This window comes from Pseudogymnoascus destructans (assembly GCF_001641265.1).
Source record: "Pseudogymnoascus destructans isolate 20631-21 unplaced genomic scaffold scaffold_18, whole genome shotgun sequence".
NCBI classification, from domain to species: Eukaryota; Fungi; Ascomycota; class Leotiomycetes; order Thelebolales; family Thelebolaceae; genus Pseudogymnoascus; species Pseudogymnoascus destructans.
In genome coordinates, this window is record NW_020167537.1 from 721,483 (window position 1) to 735,614 (window position 14,132).

Consider the following 14,132-nt stretch of genomic DNA (forward strand, 5'->3'; position numbering starts at 1 on the left):
AGGTGAGAGGCTTTGACTGATTGGGGGTACAGGAGGCCCTGTGATCGAGTAATGAAGGCGCCCCAGTCGCCTCCCTGGGTCACTGCGCCTTGTTAGCAAGGGGACAGGATACTTGAGTTGGACATACCATATTCATCATAGCCCAGAGAGAGCATAAGATTGTGCACCGTTTCAGCATGTTGCTTTAAGCCGAATCCTCTCTGTAGACTATGAGAATGGTTTCAAGGTGAAATCTTGCAGGCATATACACACCTCTTTGGGGCCATCAGAGAACCCAAACCCTGGGAGAGACGGCGCAACGACGTGGAAAGCTGGTTGGGTCTCCGAACCTGCCGTCAGAATGGGGAGCAGCTTCGTCACTTCTATGAAGCTTCCAGGCCCTATGGAGTATCAGCTTCGAGTTGTTTACATAATTTCAAGCTGCCTCTAGCCACTCGGGCCCAATTCTGACATATATCAAGCAGAAACAGCGTGTTGGGAAACCAAACTCACAGCCATGAACAAATAACAACGGAATCGCCCCATCCACCTTGCTCTTCTCGTGCACAAAATGGACGTCCAGTTCCCCAAACTTCTCTGTGGCAATTTTACTTTTGAATTGCGGCAATTTGTTCAGTTTGGCTTCTTGCGCGCGCCAGTCGAAGCCATTATGCCAGTACTCAGATAGTCGCTTCACGTGCGAGAGAGGGGCACCGAGTTCCCAATTTGCGTCAGTGAGCTCGTCCGGGAATGTAGCCAGGCTTAGTTTGTCGTGGAGAGACTTTATGGAGGATTCTGGGATGTTGATTTGAAAGGAAGTTGGAGTGGTCATCATGTCAGGGGCGTACGACGACTGTTCAGTCCTCAGATGGTTTATATGAGAAACGGCAAGACTCGGTTATAAAGTTTATAAAGTTCAATTGGTCAACCAATCTGATGGCGGGTGGGATTGCGAAGAGTGTTTGGAGGAGGGGTTTGGAGTTGTAGGTGGAGGAATTTCAAAACAGGTGATATTCAGATGAGGGGTCTTTGTATTTCTTGTTATCCGGCTCCGTAAGCATGTGGTTGGTTATCCTGGTGTACCTGGCTCGTGATTGCGTATCCAGCAAATCTCCCCCAGGTTAATAATCTAAGATTTCCAACCCCTTTTCTGCGAAGTGGTCTCGGCAACTTCTGCTTTGGTAGAGAGAACAAACTCTATTACGAAGGAAACTATGATATCTACCAACTAATACTGGGAATGTGCCTGGTCATTGTCGCCCTTCTTTTGTTGATGATGCTACTTGGCGATAGGCGGTAAATCCGGGCAGTATATTGGGCCTCGGCAGGGGTTGTGGACAAGAACCTCCTTTCAAACCTTGGATCAGGTCGCCAAATATAGTGGGAAATAGCTATGTAATCACAATCATTATTTGAATACAGAATGATTTAGTAAAATCTCGATTTCCACACATGGGGAAGTATCAAAAGAAACTGCCATTCTAATTCTGAGCGTAAACCAAAGCTGCCAAAAATTCCCTGCATTCATCGCCCATAATTTATCTCCTTTGACGCCGTTATTGGATCCGCTTTCATGAAGTCTACCTCCTGCCTCTCACTCTCGGCGGTTCGTTGGCGATTCTTCTCACCACCGCATCCAAACTGAAAACACTCTCATCGGTATTATCCCTCCCAGGCCCTCTCAATGACTGAGCCCTGCTTTCGCCCTCCGATTCATACATTATCGTTTCATAATCTCCCTCCTCGCTCATCGCCGACTCGTCGACATGGTGGAGATCAAATCCATCCCGAGTTACTGTAACTTGGCTGTCGCCTGTCGGATCCCGCGTGAAGTCAACAGGACGGCGTCGATGAATACCCTCGAGTCTCCGCAACGCCTCTGCCCACGCCCACTCACGCCTAGGCGAACTCGGAAAATGTTCGTCTGCATCTGGCTGGGAAGGAGGTTTGTCGTCGCCCCGCTCATGAATTGGCACGACTGATTTGGCTGTATCTGGAGAGTACACCGTCGGCAACAGAATTGCCTCTTGCGATGGGCCGTAAGAAATTTCTCTATTCTGCCCTCGTATAGCCTCTGTTGGCCGCAGAAATGCGCTGGTGCCTCGTGACGTGTAACTCTCAGCTGTGGGAATGTATGGCACAACTTCTGAGCGGTCTCGAGAGTAAGATGAGTGGTAATTGGAAATGTATGGATGGCGACTTTGAGACGGCCGTGCAGAGACCCGGTTTGGCCTCCGGTACTGGCTATTGATGCCATGTACGCGCTCTGGTGGAAGGGCTATTGATGAACGCCGAACATTCGACCAATCCGTGTCAACGGCACTTTGAACATCCGAGGCAGGTCCGGTAAGGTTCCTCTGCGAGACGGAGCGCATCAAGCCAACATAGTCTACCACCGTTGGGCTGGTGGAGGCTGTGTAATTTATCGTAGTGCCAAGGGAAAACTTCTTGTGCATGCCTCGGCCAGGTGAGTATGAGGAGCTTCCTGCCTCTATGTGCCCATTGCGAGATGCAAGCTTCAACTTCTTCTCTCGGGTGCGGCGCCATATCCAGAAACCCAAAGCAGTTGCCAGGATGAAAAAGACACTGATACTAGTAACCGTGGCTGTTATGAGCATAGTTTTATGAATACCAGTCTGTGGATCAGGGCTTGATTCCGGAGTCGTTGCCGTTGTGGTAGGCACTGCAACCATTGAGGACTGAGTCGAATGAGTCGTAGAAGCTGTAGGAGCTATCAGAGCTGTAGCTATGCATGTTGTATATGTAACAGGCACAAATTTTGTCTCGGTAGGAATCGACGGGAGTCGTACGGTTATGAGGACATTTGTTGTATAAACCCCCGAGCCGTTACTTTGTGTATCCGAGTAAAAAAAGTCATTATAAAAAGTTCTTGTAACCGTTGGTAGGGTTGTGAAGACAGTGCTGGTTGAAACCAGGGTCCTGAGAGTCCCCCTTCCTGCGCAGCTGGCTGCCACTGCCGACGGTGCGGGCGTCTGTTTGGATGACATCAAAGTCAAGCTCACAGCCAAGAACCTTGAAAGGTGTTGTCAAAAGATAAACAGTTGTCCACGGTGGGTGGAATAGGGCGCAGGTACCCGCGAGGTAAAGGTGTAAATCTTCAGCATCAAAAGCGTGGAATACTATATCGAAATAGAGGTATTTGCACAACTTTTATTAATTTGGGCTTGAATGCTGTGTGAGAACACTGCCAGGAATGAATATGACCGTGTTATAAGCCTGCCTTTTAGACTGGATACACTCGAAAAAAATAACACTCACCGTAACTTCACTGTTAGATGTGTATGAGCGGCATTGGTAGGTATTCAGTCAAACTAAACATCACTTCGAAAGTTAGATACTAAATTTTGACCTTGGTAAGTGAGCGAAGAGTAAAGCATCCCATTCCTGGGATTTGCAACTGGACGCTGAAGTAAGTTGACGTTAGTTACAGCAGGTTATGAGTGTCTCCTTTGAACGTGAGTATTAGATTCAAGACTTCGTAATATATTGTACATGACACTTATCATACAGTATATAGTGACCCATCATGGTGATATCACTCCACCAAATCCAACAGGTGGGCGTTTTCCGCCCGTCTCTGGAACAACAGCCATGGCCTTATATACCTTCCCCATGCCGCTTGGGCCCCGGTCGATCAGGCGTTTCCAAGCACCATCTACTCGTTGCTTCTTCCCTTCATCAAGGTTGTTACCTTTCAGCAGCATTTCAGCCCTCTCTTTAATGCCCATTCCGAGAAGAAAAAATCCTTGCTCAACGGGACCATACACTTCAACCCCAAGAGATCCCTTTAGTGCCGTCTCAGCTAGGGCCATAAAATCAACATCTGCAGAGAGATCGACGAGACCCGGAGAGCTCAGAGGGGATACGCGTTGGTGGCCTTTGATTCCACGCAAAGAATTGACTGGTATGGTATCTGCTGGGCCGTAATCCAAGATCAATGCAGCACCGGATGGTTCTGCTTTCGGCTCAGCAGCCGATCCACCTATCCGTTTCGCAATCTGTTCCATGTAGGCGTGAGACTCTGGCGAGATCTCAATCAGCGAGTCTGGAGATTTCCTGAGAGCCTTGTACCGATCTGATATCTCTGGGAGATACAAACTGTGTGGTGTAGAAGCCTTAGAAAGAGCAAGCTCGAACTCTGGGGGCGGATAGAGGTCTCGCTCAGATTTGGGCGTGCCGAGGTCTTCATGAGTCGAATTTGGAGGTGCAGGAGAAACCACCAATTCGCGCCACTGAGGTTCCTTTGCTGCCGAGCTTTTGGCAACTTCGGGCGCAAGGTCATGAACACCTGTGGGAGTCTCAATCTTAGTTTGCGGAACTTCCGAGGGAGCAACCGATTGAAACGCGTGGATTGGAAGAGCGTCGAAGAATTCATGGGCGATAATAAACGGTGATTTGGAGGGAGATGATGGAACAAAGCGAATATTCTCAGTCCATATTATAGGGATGTTAGCGTATTTGCTTATGCTCCTGAAGCCAGTTTCGTGATCCTCCATCGGGCTATCTCCACACAGGACCTGCCTCTGTGTTTCTCGCAATGCTGGGCTCGCCTCCACCATGTATACGGCCTCAATAGCAGAAACCATCGGCTTGAAGTTCTGAATAGTCTACAGGAAGTTAGCTTTGCAAGGTCAAGTTCCAACAATACTGACTCGAAGCATATCATCCATCAAGGTCCCCCTTCCTGGGCCAATTTCAACGAGCTCTACGCCTGCGCCCTTCTTTCCCTGTGCCATCCACTCTGCCACAAACCATATACCAATCAGCTCGCCAAAGACTTGTGATATCTCTGGAGATGTAACAAAGTCGCCCTTCTGACCAAATGGATCGCGACCCTCTTGTTTCGACATGTAATATCCGCCCAGGTCTGCAGTCAAACACATTCGCATGAAGCTCGCCAATGGAACTGGTCCAGTAGCCTATAAAATGGTCAGTCTGCAATGAGCTTTGAATGGATTGCTCTCACTGTGATAGCTTCTGAGAGCTGTTTTGCCAGAGGCGTTGACCATTTCCGATCGTCGCCAGACGACATCCATTGCCTGGTGGACAATGTCAATTGTGCCGGTAAAGTCCTGCTCCTCTGGACCTGCCTCATGCAGGTCCTTGTCGCCGACAGAACATTGGATCTCATGTTATTACTCTCCAACCTCACATCGCAGGAAATGGTTGTCGTGGGGGACTTGCCGCCGTAAGTGCTTAGGCATTTTCGCGATAAGCTATCCCCAAGCTCCACCCAAAGTTTATCTCGCGCCAGAGCCGGTCCGCACCAGCTTTCAACAACGACAGTCACCCACCGACCGACATAGATGGCAGGGCCAACAAAATCCCGCTGGGCGGACGATGAAGAGGATCCTGCTCTAGATACGCAGCGAAAACGCGAAAAGGAAGAAAAGAAGCGGGCAAAGGCTGAGAAGCAGCGGAAGGCTGATGAAGCTGCTGCAGCTGCCGCCGAGCAACAGCGGCTAGAAGCATTGCGCCGCGCACAAGAGACTCATCCAGAGCATGCTGAGCTAGCGAACCGGCCGGCAAAGAGGCGGAGATTATCTCCAGAGTTGGCAGGGGAGCTAAAGAGCGGACAGGCGAAACTGTTGAGGTTCCCTGGCTCGAATTGGAAGAAATGTCGCAGCGTCGAGGATTTCGAGAAGCTGAACGACATCGAGGAGGGAGCATACGGATGGGTATCGCGGGCAAAAGACTCGATTACGAGTAAAGTCGTGGCATTGAAGAGGCTTAAAATGGAGAATGCACAAGATGGTGTGCCAGTCACTGGGTTGCGAGAGATCCAAACTCTGATGGATTGCTCACATCCCAATATTGTGCGCCTACAAGAGATAGTAGTTGGCGAGGACACCAGCAAGATTGAAAAGTAAGTATCCTATTTTCCCGCCTGCCTACTGCCACTAACAAGAAACAGCATCTTCCTTGTCCTTGACTTCCTAGAGCACGACCTCAAAACCCTCCTCGAAGACCTCTCCGAACCATTCCTCCCTTCCGAAACTAAGACCCTCTTCCACCAGCTGGTGTCGGGAGTTGCATACCTTCACTCGAACTGGATTCTCCACCGAGATCTCAAAACGTCCAACCTTCTCCTCAACAATCGAGGCATCCTCAAGATAGCGGACTTCGGCATGGCACGGTACTACGGCGACCCCAGCCCGAAACTTACCCAGCTTGTCGTCACCCTCTGGTATCGAGCCCCCGAGCTATTGCTAGGCGCAGACAAGTACAGCACAGATGTGGACATGTGGTCTGTCGGATGCATATTTGGTGAGCTGCTCACACGCGAGCCGCTGCTACAAGGGAAGAACGAAGTGGACGAGCTCTCGAAGATCTTCGAGCTGTGTGGCATTCCGACGGAGGAGTCATGGCCTGGCTTTCGCCGCCTACCGAACGCGCGCAGTTTGCGCCTGCCTAAGAATCCAGCTACGCACGGCTCGGTAATAAGGAGCAAATTCCCATTTCTCACTACGGCAGGCAGCAACTTATTGTCGAGCCTGCTGAGCCTGAACCCAGCAGGTCGTCCGTCTGCACAGGAGGTGCTGGACTCACCATATTTTAGGGAAGACCCGAAGATGAAGAGTACGGCCATGTTTCCGACCTTCCCTTCTAAAGCGGGAATGGAGAAGAGGAGGCGGCACACACCGAATGCACCTATTCGCGGTGATGCCCCGGGTCTGCAGAGTATTGATTTCAGCGGGATATTTGCAGGTCGGGAAGAGGAAGAGAAAGGTGGTGGATTCAGCTTAAAGTTGATATAGCGTTTTTCTCCGAACGAGATGGGAAGTTGGGAGGTGGATATACCCTGGGAATGGACATTGTAGATAACCGGGATACAGTAGAATGCAACGTGTGCTTCGATTAATTCATTAAATATCTGCTTGTTGCGCTGTCTATGCTAGCCAAAATCATAACACGAAAATCCGCATGGCGCCAGGTTCCGTTCGTTGCCTCATAAAACCTATGCTAAAACAGATCAAACCAGTCGTCCATCCCCTCCAACTGACTCTGCAATTAATACGCCAAATTATCCCCTTATTTCCTCAAATGTACAAAATATGTAAATGCGTTACCAAATGACATTCAACCCATTGACAAACCACGTAAATGTCATCACTGTGATGATGCTCATCCCGAACATAAAACCGAGTGCGTTGCGCTCTAATGAGCCAAATGCACCGCTGCACGATATACATGGCACAGGTCCCGAATCATCTGTGTAATCCTGACCATTATACATTCCGAATGTGAAGCTTTTGAACGGGGCTAGATATCCAGCCACAGGAACATCACTTTCGCTACCCTCAGAGTCGTATATAATCAGGGTGTATGTTGCCACCACCAAAGGTGCACTGCTGGTCTCATATCCGTGGGAATCCCACACAGCCCGTTGTGTTGTGGCAGTACCGTTGATTGTCTGGTTCATGGCAATCGTATACAATGCTTGGTTGAGTGTGCATGTGGCCATGATGTTCAGCGCTGTGGGAGTTGCCAATAAATCGGTGAAGTTAAATCCAAAGGTCGCCTTGTCACCAATCTTAAAGATGGGCATGCCGGCTGTCGCCGTGGGGCTGACAACGGTTATACCACCAACTGGCGATCGCGGGTCATAGGTGGTATGGACGGCAGATTTGGTAGGTTTGGAGGTCGAAGACCCTTTTGATTCAGAAACAGAGGTTGATTTATGTTGACCAGAGCTGGGTGTCTGCGTTGGTTTGCTACTAGTTTCTGAGGTAGTGTGCGTGCTCGATTCTGGAATTTGGTTAGTAGATCTCGCAGACAAAGAAATGGGCGACGTACGGTCTTCATTGGCGCGCACGACAAGAGAATCAATCTCAGGAAAGAAGCTCGGCCACGGCCATGCTGCAGTAAACGTCGAGAGTAATACAAGAAAGGTCGCGTAGATGAAAAACGTCGCTGTTGACCTCATTTTGGCGGCTGGCCAGAAGCAAAGTAATGTGCCCTAAGTTAGGCAGGGCCGTTGCCACCGAGACTGATCTCAATATATCCCTCCGAGCAACGATTATAAGCGTAGAGGATATCTCCCGGTGCAGATAGTGGTCGTCGGATGTCGCGGTTCAAAATTTGTTGTCAGAACGAGACGTGTTTACCCCTGTCCTACACTGTGCGTGCGTTGTTGAGAGAAAGTAGGATGAAAGTCGCCGAGCGAGTGAAGGCAAAATGCGTAATAGATAATACAATTAAAATAACGAAGGAAGTCCGAGAAGGTAACTGTCCGAATCAGAAAGCGCTCTCGTCGGTAGGAAATGGAAGCTTTCGGCCAGATGCATGGGGATCCTGTTTATTTTTAGATCACAGCCTCAAATCCGATCACGTGATTACGTCAAATACTGACTTCCGTACTAACTTAATAAATGAGTGCCTCTGCCAGTTCTACTCTATTGTACAGAATGTGTAGTGCCTGGATCATGAAACTTTCACTTTCGTGCAAATAAATTGTTATTGCATTGCAGCCTAGTATTATTGCTTATACGCTACGACTAGATCGTAGCCCTGTGACCCTCCATAAAAGATGCTGATTCTGAACGACCTACGCGTTCTGAAATATTCATGATCCGGGCTGTTTCTTAGCCCCATTCGCTGAAGTACTGAAGCCCATTGACGCCTCAAAAGTATAGGTATTGTTTGCTGCAAGCTCCTGTCGTTGATGCGTCAACGCAAGATACCCAGCCACCATTTGACCGACTGCCCTGTTGTATTTCATGCAATAAGATGCATATAATGGCCTGGAACCCTCTGCCGACACTTTTCACAATCACTCTTGTATCCCATGCTTAATTTTTTAGCATTGCTCCCAAAGCCATCACCCATCCCTGTTGGCACATGCCCCATATTCCTGATACCAAGCTTGGTCGAACCATATTTCTTCAGGCCGTCTCTTGCAGGCGCTCGTGTCTCCATATCCCTCTGCATATCTGCCATAAAGCTAGTTGTAATTTTGTGACTGGATTCATCCTCACTGATGGGACTGGGAAGGCGACGGTCATATTTCAGCCCGCTGGTCGCTTCCTCGATTGGTAAACTGCGATTACTCGTTCGAACATGGGAGGGAAAATGGCCAGTAATAGGCGTTGGGATTCGGCCCGCATGTTTAATAGATGGGTCCATGTGAGAAGGCTGCGACAGTTGTGGGCTATCATCCATGTCCTCATCAATATCCATGGAATCATGTCCTTGTAATCTTTGCGATGCCGCCTGTAGGTTGTTTTGCCAGTCCGAAAGTGAAATTTCTTGGGGTATGACCTCTCCGTAAAGTTGCAGAACAGCTGGCGAAGTATGGTACGGGTTGTTCCATCCAATATTTGGACGGTCTTCGCTATCCGAACCGTTTGGAGTAATCTCAGTCCCTCTTGGTTGAGACATGGCATTACTCCGAGGCCGAGGAGGAGAGTTAGTTACCGGTCGGATGACAAGAGAGGACGTGATCTGGTTCTGGGAGATGAACTCTGAAGCGATGGAGGATCGTTTGGTGTTGTCGCGCGCCTTGAGGATACGCCGGTGCTCGCTGAAGCCATGAAGCGTGGCATCGTCATCTTCCTGCCGGCTTCGTTTTCTGGTATTTTGAATATTCATAGCATAATACATTGAGGCGTCAAGTTGTAACGGAAATTAAAGGCTTAGACAGCACTGTGGACGTCCTTGATGATGGAGCCTGGTGGGGGAAATGGTCGCAACTCAATCCTTTATCCCTCCTGCGCCGGAGTCTCAAGCAGGTAAGCCTTCTCGTCGTCGCTGGCACACTCGGGATAACGATTGGAAGCCGATGGACGGTCAGTTTCACTTTTGCCTCATCCACCTATGGTTGGTGTTTTGGATTTCGGGAAGCCTTCATCCAGGCGGGTATGTCGCGGAGATATGTCCCTCCGATCCAATGTTTAGCCTAGCGTTCCTGGCGCCTTCAGCCTTGCTTAAGTAAGCCACACCATATAACACGGCAAAGATCAAGGCGGTGAGACGAATGCGAAAAAGAATTTGCCCACGCCGAATTTGCTCCGACCACATGTTGGTGGGGTTAATGTGGTGTGTGTAGAGTCATAGGTTGAGAATGTTCCTGACTGGGCCTCGGACTGCAGAAAGAGAACTTCATATTTACTGCATAGATTATTTATATAATTCCCTCATAGAGCATTTTGGAGATTTTGTCATTTTGGAGCCAAAAGTTGTCATTGTGGTAATCAAAGGACAACAATTGGACATTTGCCAACGCATATCTCTTGGTTGGTTGGCTACTTCATCCTCGCCTTTGAATACACCTTTAAAAACTACACCAACACAACCCATTGTTGCACCCCTCCTATACTCGCCATGTCTGAACATGAGGTCAGCGATGACACTCGCGGCAAGTTTCCCATGAAAGCCTATGGCCAGCTTACTGGAGCTAATCTTCAACCTCAGTCCTCGGCCAAGATCCACTGATCCAGCCAGAGTTGCTGATCTCAGAAATTCCCATCACCAAGGCTGCCCTCCAGACCGTTATTACGGGTCGCAAGGAAGCCGTTGATATCATCATGGGTGCATCAGACCGCCTTCTCGTAATCTGCGGCCCATGCTCCATCCACGACCCCGCCACAGCTGTCGAGTACTGCCAGCGCCTCAAGGCTCTCTCCGACAAGCTATCCGGCGATCTCTGCATTATCATGCGCGCTTACCTCGAGAAGCCGCGCACTACTGTTGGCTGGAAGGGGTTGATCAATGACCCAGATATTGACGAGACCTTCAAGATCAACAAGGGCCTCCGTGTATCGCGTCAACTCTTCTGCGACCTTACGTCGTCTGGCATGCCGATTGCCAGCGAAATGCTCGACACTATCTCCCCACAATTCCTCGCGGACCTGATCTCCCTCGGAGCTATTGGAGCGCGCACTACAGAGTCCCAGCTGCATCGCGAACTTGCGTCTGGACTTTCCTTCCCAGTTGGCTTCAAGAACGGCACGGATGGCAGTCTGACCGTTGCCATCGACGCTATCGGATCCGCTGCTGCCAAGCACCATTTCATGGGTGTCACAAAGCAAGGTCTCGCGGCTATCACGAGAACAGCTGGAAACCAGCACGGATTCATCATCCTCCGTGGCGGCACCAGAGGTACCAATTTCGATGCCGAGAACGTCAAGTTGACCAAAGAGGGCTTGGAGAAGAAGGGACAGAAGCAAGCTATCATGATTGATTGCTCGCACGGTATGCACATCCAAAATCAAAATCAATGACATATACTAAATGCAGCAGGCAACTCCAACAAGGATCACCGTAACCAACCAGGCGTCGCAAAGGTCATTGGCGACCAGCTTCGCAGCGGCGAGAAGTCGATCATCGGCGTTATGATTGAGTCGAACATCAACGAGGGCAACCAAAAGGTCCCCGCCGAGGGCCCAGCTGGCTTGAAGAAGGGCGTCTCCATCACCGACGCTTGCATCGACTGGGACTCGACTGTCACAACACTGGAGGATCTGGCCGAGGCTGTCAGGGCGAGAAGGAAGCTCAACTCTGCTGCGGAATAAATGCAGCTTCAAAAAGTTTTGTTGTTAGCGTTGCCACCGGTGCCAAAAAAGCGGAAAATGGTGCCTTAGATTGTGGATATTTCTGTCGTGACATCTACTATGCGAAACTTGTTTGACCATTTTGATACACTTGATACAGGTTCTGATCCGACCACAATATGGATGTGACACATCCCTTCTGGCTTCCCAGGCTCCGGCACTTTCCAAGTTAGGCGGTAGATTTCATATGATCAAGCCCGTGATTCCCTTCGGTTCTTGGCCTACCATAAAGGGCTTTATACTTCGACCGACAGCTAAAGTCTTCCCATTCTCCGCCCGAGATAGCCGTTTCCGTTTATATTGGCTTCTGTATATTGGTATGCATCGCACCAGCGCCTCGATTATTCCCGCTCTGTTGGATAGCAACTCGAAATCCAGATTACCCGTTGTTTACCGGTGCATACGCTCCTTGGTCGCCTTGCCGCGAGCCACTGCGCCTGAACAGGCCAGGGCCTCCTGCCTTCCTCTTCTCTAGCACTTTCAATCCAGCGGCCCAGCCGAGAAGCCCTAATGTCGTGCAAATAAACGCTAGCACGATAATCTGGTCCTTCCTGCTATCCCTCTGGAAGCACGTTGTAAATATGTCCTTCTCTCCGGCATTCTTGCAGATCGGTAGGTTTTGCGCGATACAGAAAGCGCGATTACATTGGCTGCAATCGGCTGAGGAGGCAGCACGGCGCTCTAGGGATGCAGGCGGATCGGGCGAGAATCGGCTGAGGAGGTTCGCCGACTTCTCAGATGTGGTTTTCGGTGTAAGTTCGATGATGGTGCTGTTTGTAAAGCAGGTGCATTTGCAGAAGGAAGGAGGGGCTGGAGGGTTAATCAGCGATTGAAATTAAACGACCAGAGAACTTCACGAGAGATTAGACTCACAGGTGCAAGAGACAGTGATGAAGAGGGCGAAGAACGCTACGAGAGCTTGGAACCGCATCCCGACGTTAAGCTCGCGTTATATGCTGTGGAAGGCCGTCAGGTTCTGTGGATAACAAGCAGTGCGCAGTAATCGTTAGATGTAATATTATAAGCTTCTCTAGAATCAGAACTTAATAAGTTTCTTATTCTGCGATATTCGAGAGATGCATTGAATGATGAAGTGCATCATATGCTACCAAGGGTACGACCCGGGATAATCACGATGTTCCGAAATGGCCTAGCGCGGTGTGCATTGGTCTCTAGCCATTGTTGGCCAAAACTTCATGGGCGTTCCGGGGTCGAAATAAAATAAGTCGGTTCCAACACTGCCATTCTTGCCCAAACGCACACAACACACAATGCGACGAGTAGTACGAGCTGAACGAGCCATCGGGCGAATCCTGTCGACACCGTCTTCGACGCAGTTTACTTGCGCCGCCTGCCGCCAACATGCTGCTCCCTTCTCGACTCGCGCGAGCTTAAAAGCCGTCGACATGGAGAAATGGCGCAAGAAGATTTGGGGAACAGACAAGCCGCCCGGTGCGGCAGATCCTTACGGAGGGCCTGGTGCAGCAGAGATATATGAGGCTGAGAGAAAGGCTACAAAGGGAGAAACTGCTGTCGAAGAGACTTCAACTACACCCGCTGAGGATTGGGATATGTCCGCATACGAACCGGCTGATAACTGGGCTGGATTGGAAGAGGTGGGGGGGAGGGGAGTCTGGTGGAGTGGGAGGCAGGAGCCCAATTACGCTGGATACATTCCGAAGCAGAAGGTTACGGATCCATACGAGCTGACTGCGGCCCTACATCGCGCTGTAATCGAAGTCTTCGCTCTCCGTGATGCGGAGCAACCGTTGTCCAAACTCGCCAATTCCGATGTTGGACCTGATCTCACGGCCGAAGTACAGATTATCACGGCAGACGGAGGAGCCAAGCTGAGCCTCCCACAAAACATAGGTCTACAGGAGATTGCAGACTCCCTGGCGCCGAGGGTGCAGGAGCCTGTCGACGAGACAATAGTCGAGGATGAGACAGCCGTTAAGGCTAACCTAACAGAATCAGAGGTGGATGTTGCTGCAGACAGATCCCCTGTTGATCCTCTATACCAAGCGCAAGTACAAAGTGCAGTTGAGAGTTGGGATCCAACCTGGCTCAGTGTCTCTCTCAATGACCCAGAAGTCAAGTTCACTGTGAGTCTTTTGTGCCACTTCTGTTCCCGTTGACGAATATACTGACGAAAATAAGGTTGTCAAGCGCGTGTTGCAGCTGACCGGAATCCGCATGTCCGATTCAAACATCAATGCCTCCAAGAATGCATCGGATCTTCTGGGATTCATGGCCACACCACCTAAGCCAAAGAAGGTCATCGAGGCCCTCGCACAAAGGCATACTCTGTTTGATTTGCCCAATGTCAAAGTTCACGCACGGAGGGTGACTCCGGTTGATAGGGAGAAGTCGCTTGGGAGATGGAAGGTTATTGAGAAAGAGCTGGAGGCAAGGGGACTTCCTGTTCTGGGACATAGTAGGAACTAGAGTTTGGGACTGTGGATGGTGTATATTATTGTAGGCTAGCGAAATGTAGATGTATAAGTACGTCATTTATCATCCGTTATATGCGATCAACTGTAAGTTGTCACACTCCTCTAACCTCGATTCTAATAATGT

The 14,132-nt window shown here is 49.9% G+C and overlaps 9 protein-coding genes across 9 annotated transcripts; 3 read left to right on the forward strand and 6 right to left on the reverse strand.

Moving 5' to 3' along the window:
• Nucleotides 1-92: 92 nt before the first annotated feature.
• On the reverse strand, nt 93-814 carry VC83_07307 (uncharacterized protein; the record flags this gene model as incomplete). Its single annotated transcript, XM_024470882.1, has 3 exons — nt 93-200; nt 253-380; nt 493-814. The coding sequence occupies 3 exons, from the start codon at nt 812-814 to the stop codon at nt 93-95; spliced, it is 558 nt and encodes a 185-aa protein (XP_024321890.1).
• Nucleotides 815-1,559: 745 nt separating this feature from the next.
• Nucleotides 1,560-2,672, reverse strand: VC83_07308 (uncharacterized protein; the record flags this gene model as incomplete). The annotated part of the gene is made up of 1 exon (XM_024470883.1): nt 1,560-2,672. The coding sequence occupies one exon, from the start codon at nt 2,670-2,672 to the stop codon at nt 1,560-1,562; it is 1,113 nt and encodes a 370-aa protein (XP_024321893.1).
• Nucleotides 2,673-3,187: 515 nt separating this feature from the next.
• On the reverse strand, nt 3,188-5,142 carry VC83_07309 (uncharacterized protein). The gene is made up of 4 exons (XM_024470884.1): nt 4,967-5,142; nt 4,653-4,919; nt 3,509-4,607; nt 3,188-3,447 (listed from the first exon to the last, which is right to left on the reverse strand). Exons 1-3 carry the CDS (start codon nt 5,129-5,131, stop codon nt 3,525-3,527), a joined length of 1,515 nt encoding a protein of 504 aa, XP_024321895.1. The 5' UTR covers nt 5,132-5,142; the 3' UTR covers nt 3,188-3,447; nt 3,509-3,524.
• VC83_07310 (uncharacterized protein) lies at nt 5,143-6,848 on the forward strand. Its single transcript, XM_024470885.1, has 2 exons — nt 5,143-5,866; nt 5,915-6,848. Exons 1-2 carry the CDS (start codon nt 5,307-5,309, stop codon nt 6,756-6,758), a joined length of 1,404 nt encoding a protein of 467 aa, XP_024322006.1. The 5' UTR covers nt 5,143-5,306; the 3' UTR covers nt 6,759-6,848.
• VC83_07311 (uncharacterized protein) lies at nt 6,849-8,255 on the reverse strand. The gene is made up of 2 exons (XM_024470886.1): nt 7,798-8,255; nt 6,849-7,749 (listed from the first exon to the last, which is right to left on the reverse strand). Exons 1-2 carry the CDS (start codon nt 7,925-7,927, stop codon nt 7,067-7,069), a joined length of 813 nt encoding a protein of 270 aa, XP_024322008.1. The 5' UTR covers nt 7,928-8,255; the 3' UTR covers nt 6,849-7,066.
• A 463-nt stretch (nt 8,256-8,718) lies between these two features.
• Nucleotides 8,719-9,603, reverse strand: VC83_07312 (uncharacterized protein; the record flags this gene model as incomplete). The annotated part of the gene is made up of 1 exon (XM_024470887.1): nt 8,719-9,603. The coding sequence occupies one exon, from the start codon at nt 9,601-9,603 to the stop codon at nt 8,719-8,721; it is 885 nt and encodes a 294-aa protein (XP_024321852.1).
• Nucleotides 9,604-9,950: 347 nt separating this feature from the next.
• On the forward strand, nt 9,951-12,637 carry ARO4 (3-deoxy-7-phosphoheptulonate synthase). Its single transcript, XM_024470888.1, has 3 exons — nt 9,951-10,357; nt 10,414-11,193; nt 11,242-12,637. The coding sequence occupies exons 1-3, from the start codon at nt 10,324-10,326 to the stop codon at nt 11,511-11,513; spliced, it is 1,086 nt and encodes a 361-aa protein (XP_024321853.1). The 5' UTR covers nt 9,951-10,323; the 3' UTR covers nt 11,514-12,637.
• On the reverse strand, nt 11,932-12,483 carry VC83_07314 (uncharacterized protein; the record flags this gene model as incomplete). Its single annotated transcript, XM_024470889.1, has 2 exons — nt 11,932-12,362; nt 12,426-12,483. 2 exons carry the CDS (start codon nt 12,481-12,483, stop codon nt 11,932-11,934), a joined length of 489 nt encoding a protein of 162 aa, XP_024321849.1.
• Nucleotides 12,638-12,767: 130 nt separating the features above from the next.
• Nucleotides 12,768-14,052, forward strand: VC83_07315 (uncharacterized protein). Its single transcript, XM_024470890.1, has 2 exons — nt 12,768-13,657; nt 13,713-14,052. Exons 1-2 carry the CDS (start codon nt 12,824-12,826, stop codon nt 13,998-14,000), a joined length of 1,122 nt encoding a protein of 373 aa, XP_024321850.1. The 5' UTR covers nt 12,768-12,823; the 3' UTR covers nt 14,001-14,052.
• The last annotated feature ends 80 nt before the right edge of the window (nt 14,053-14,132 follow it).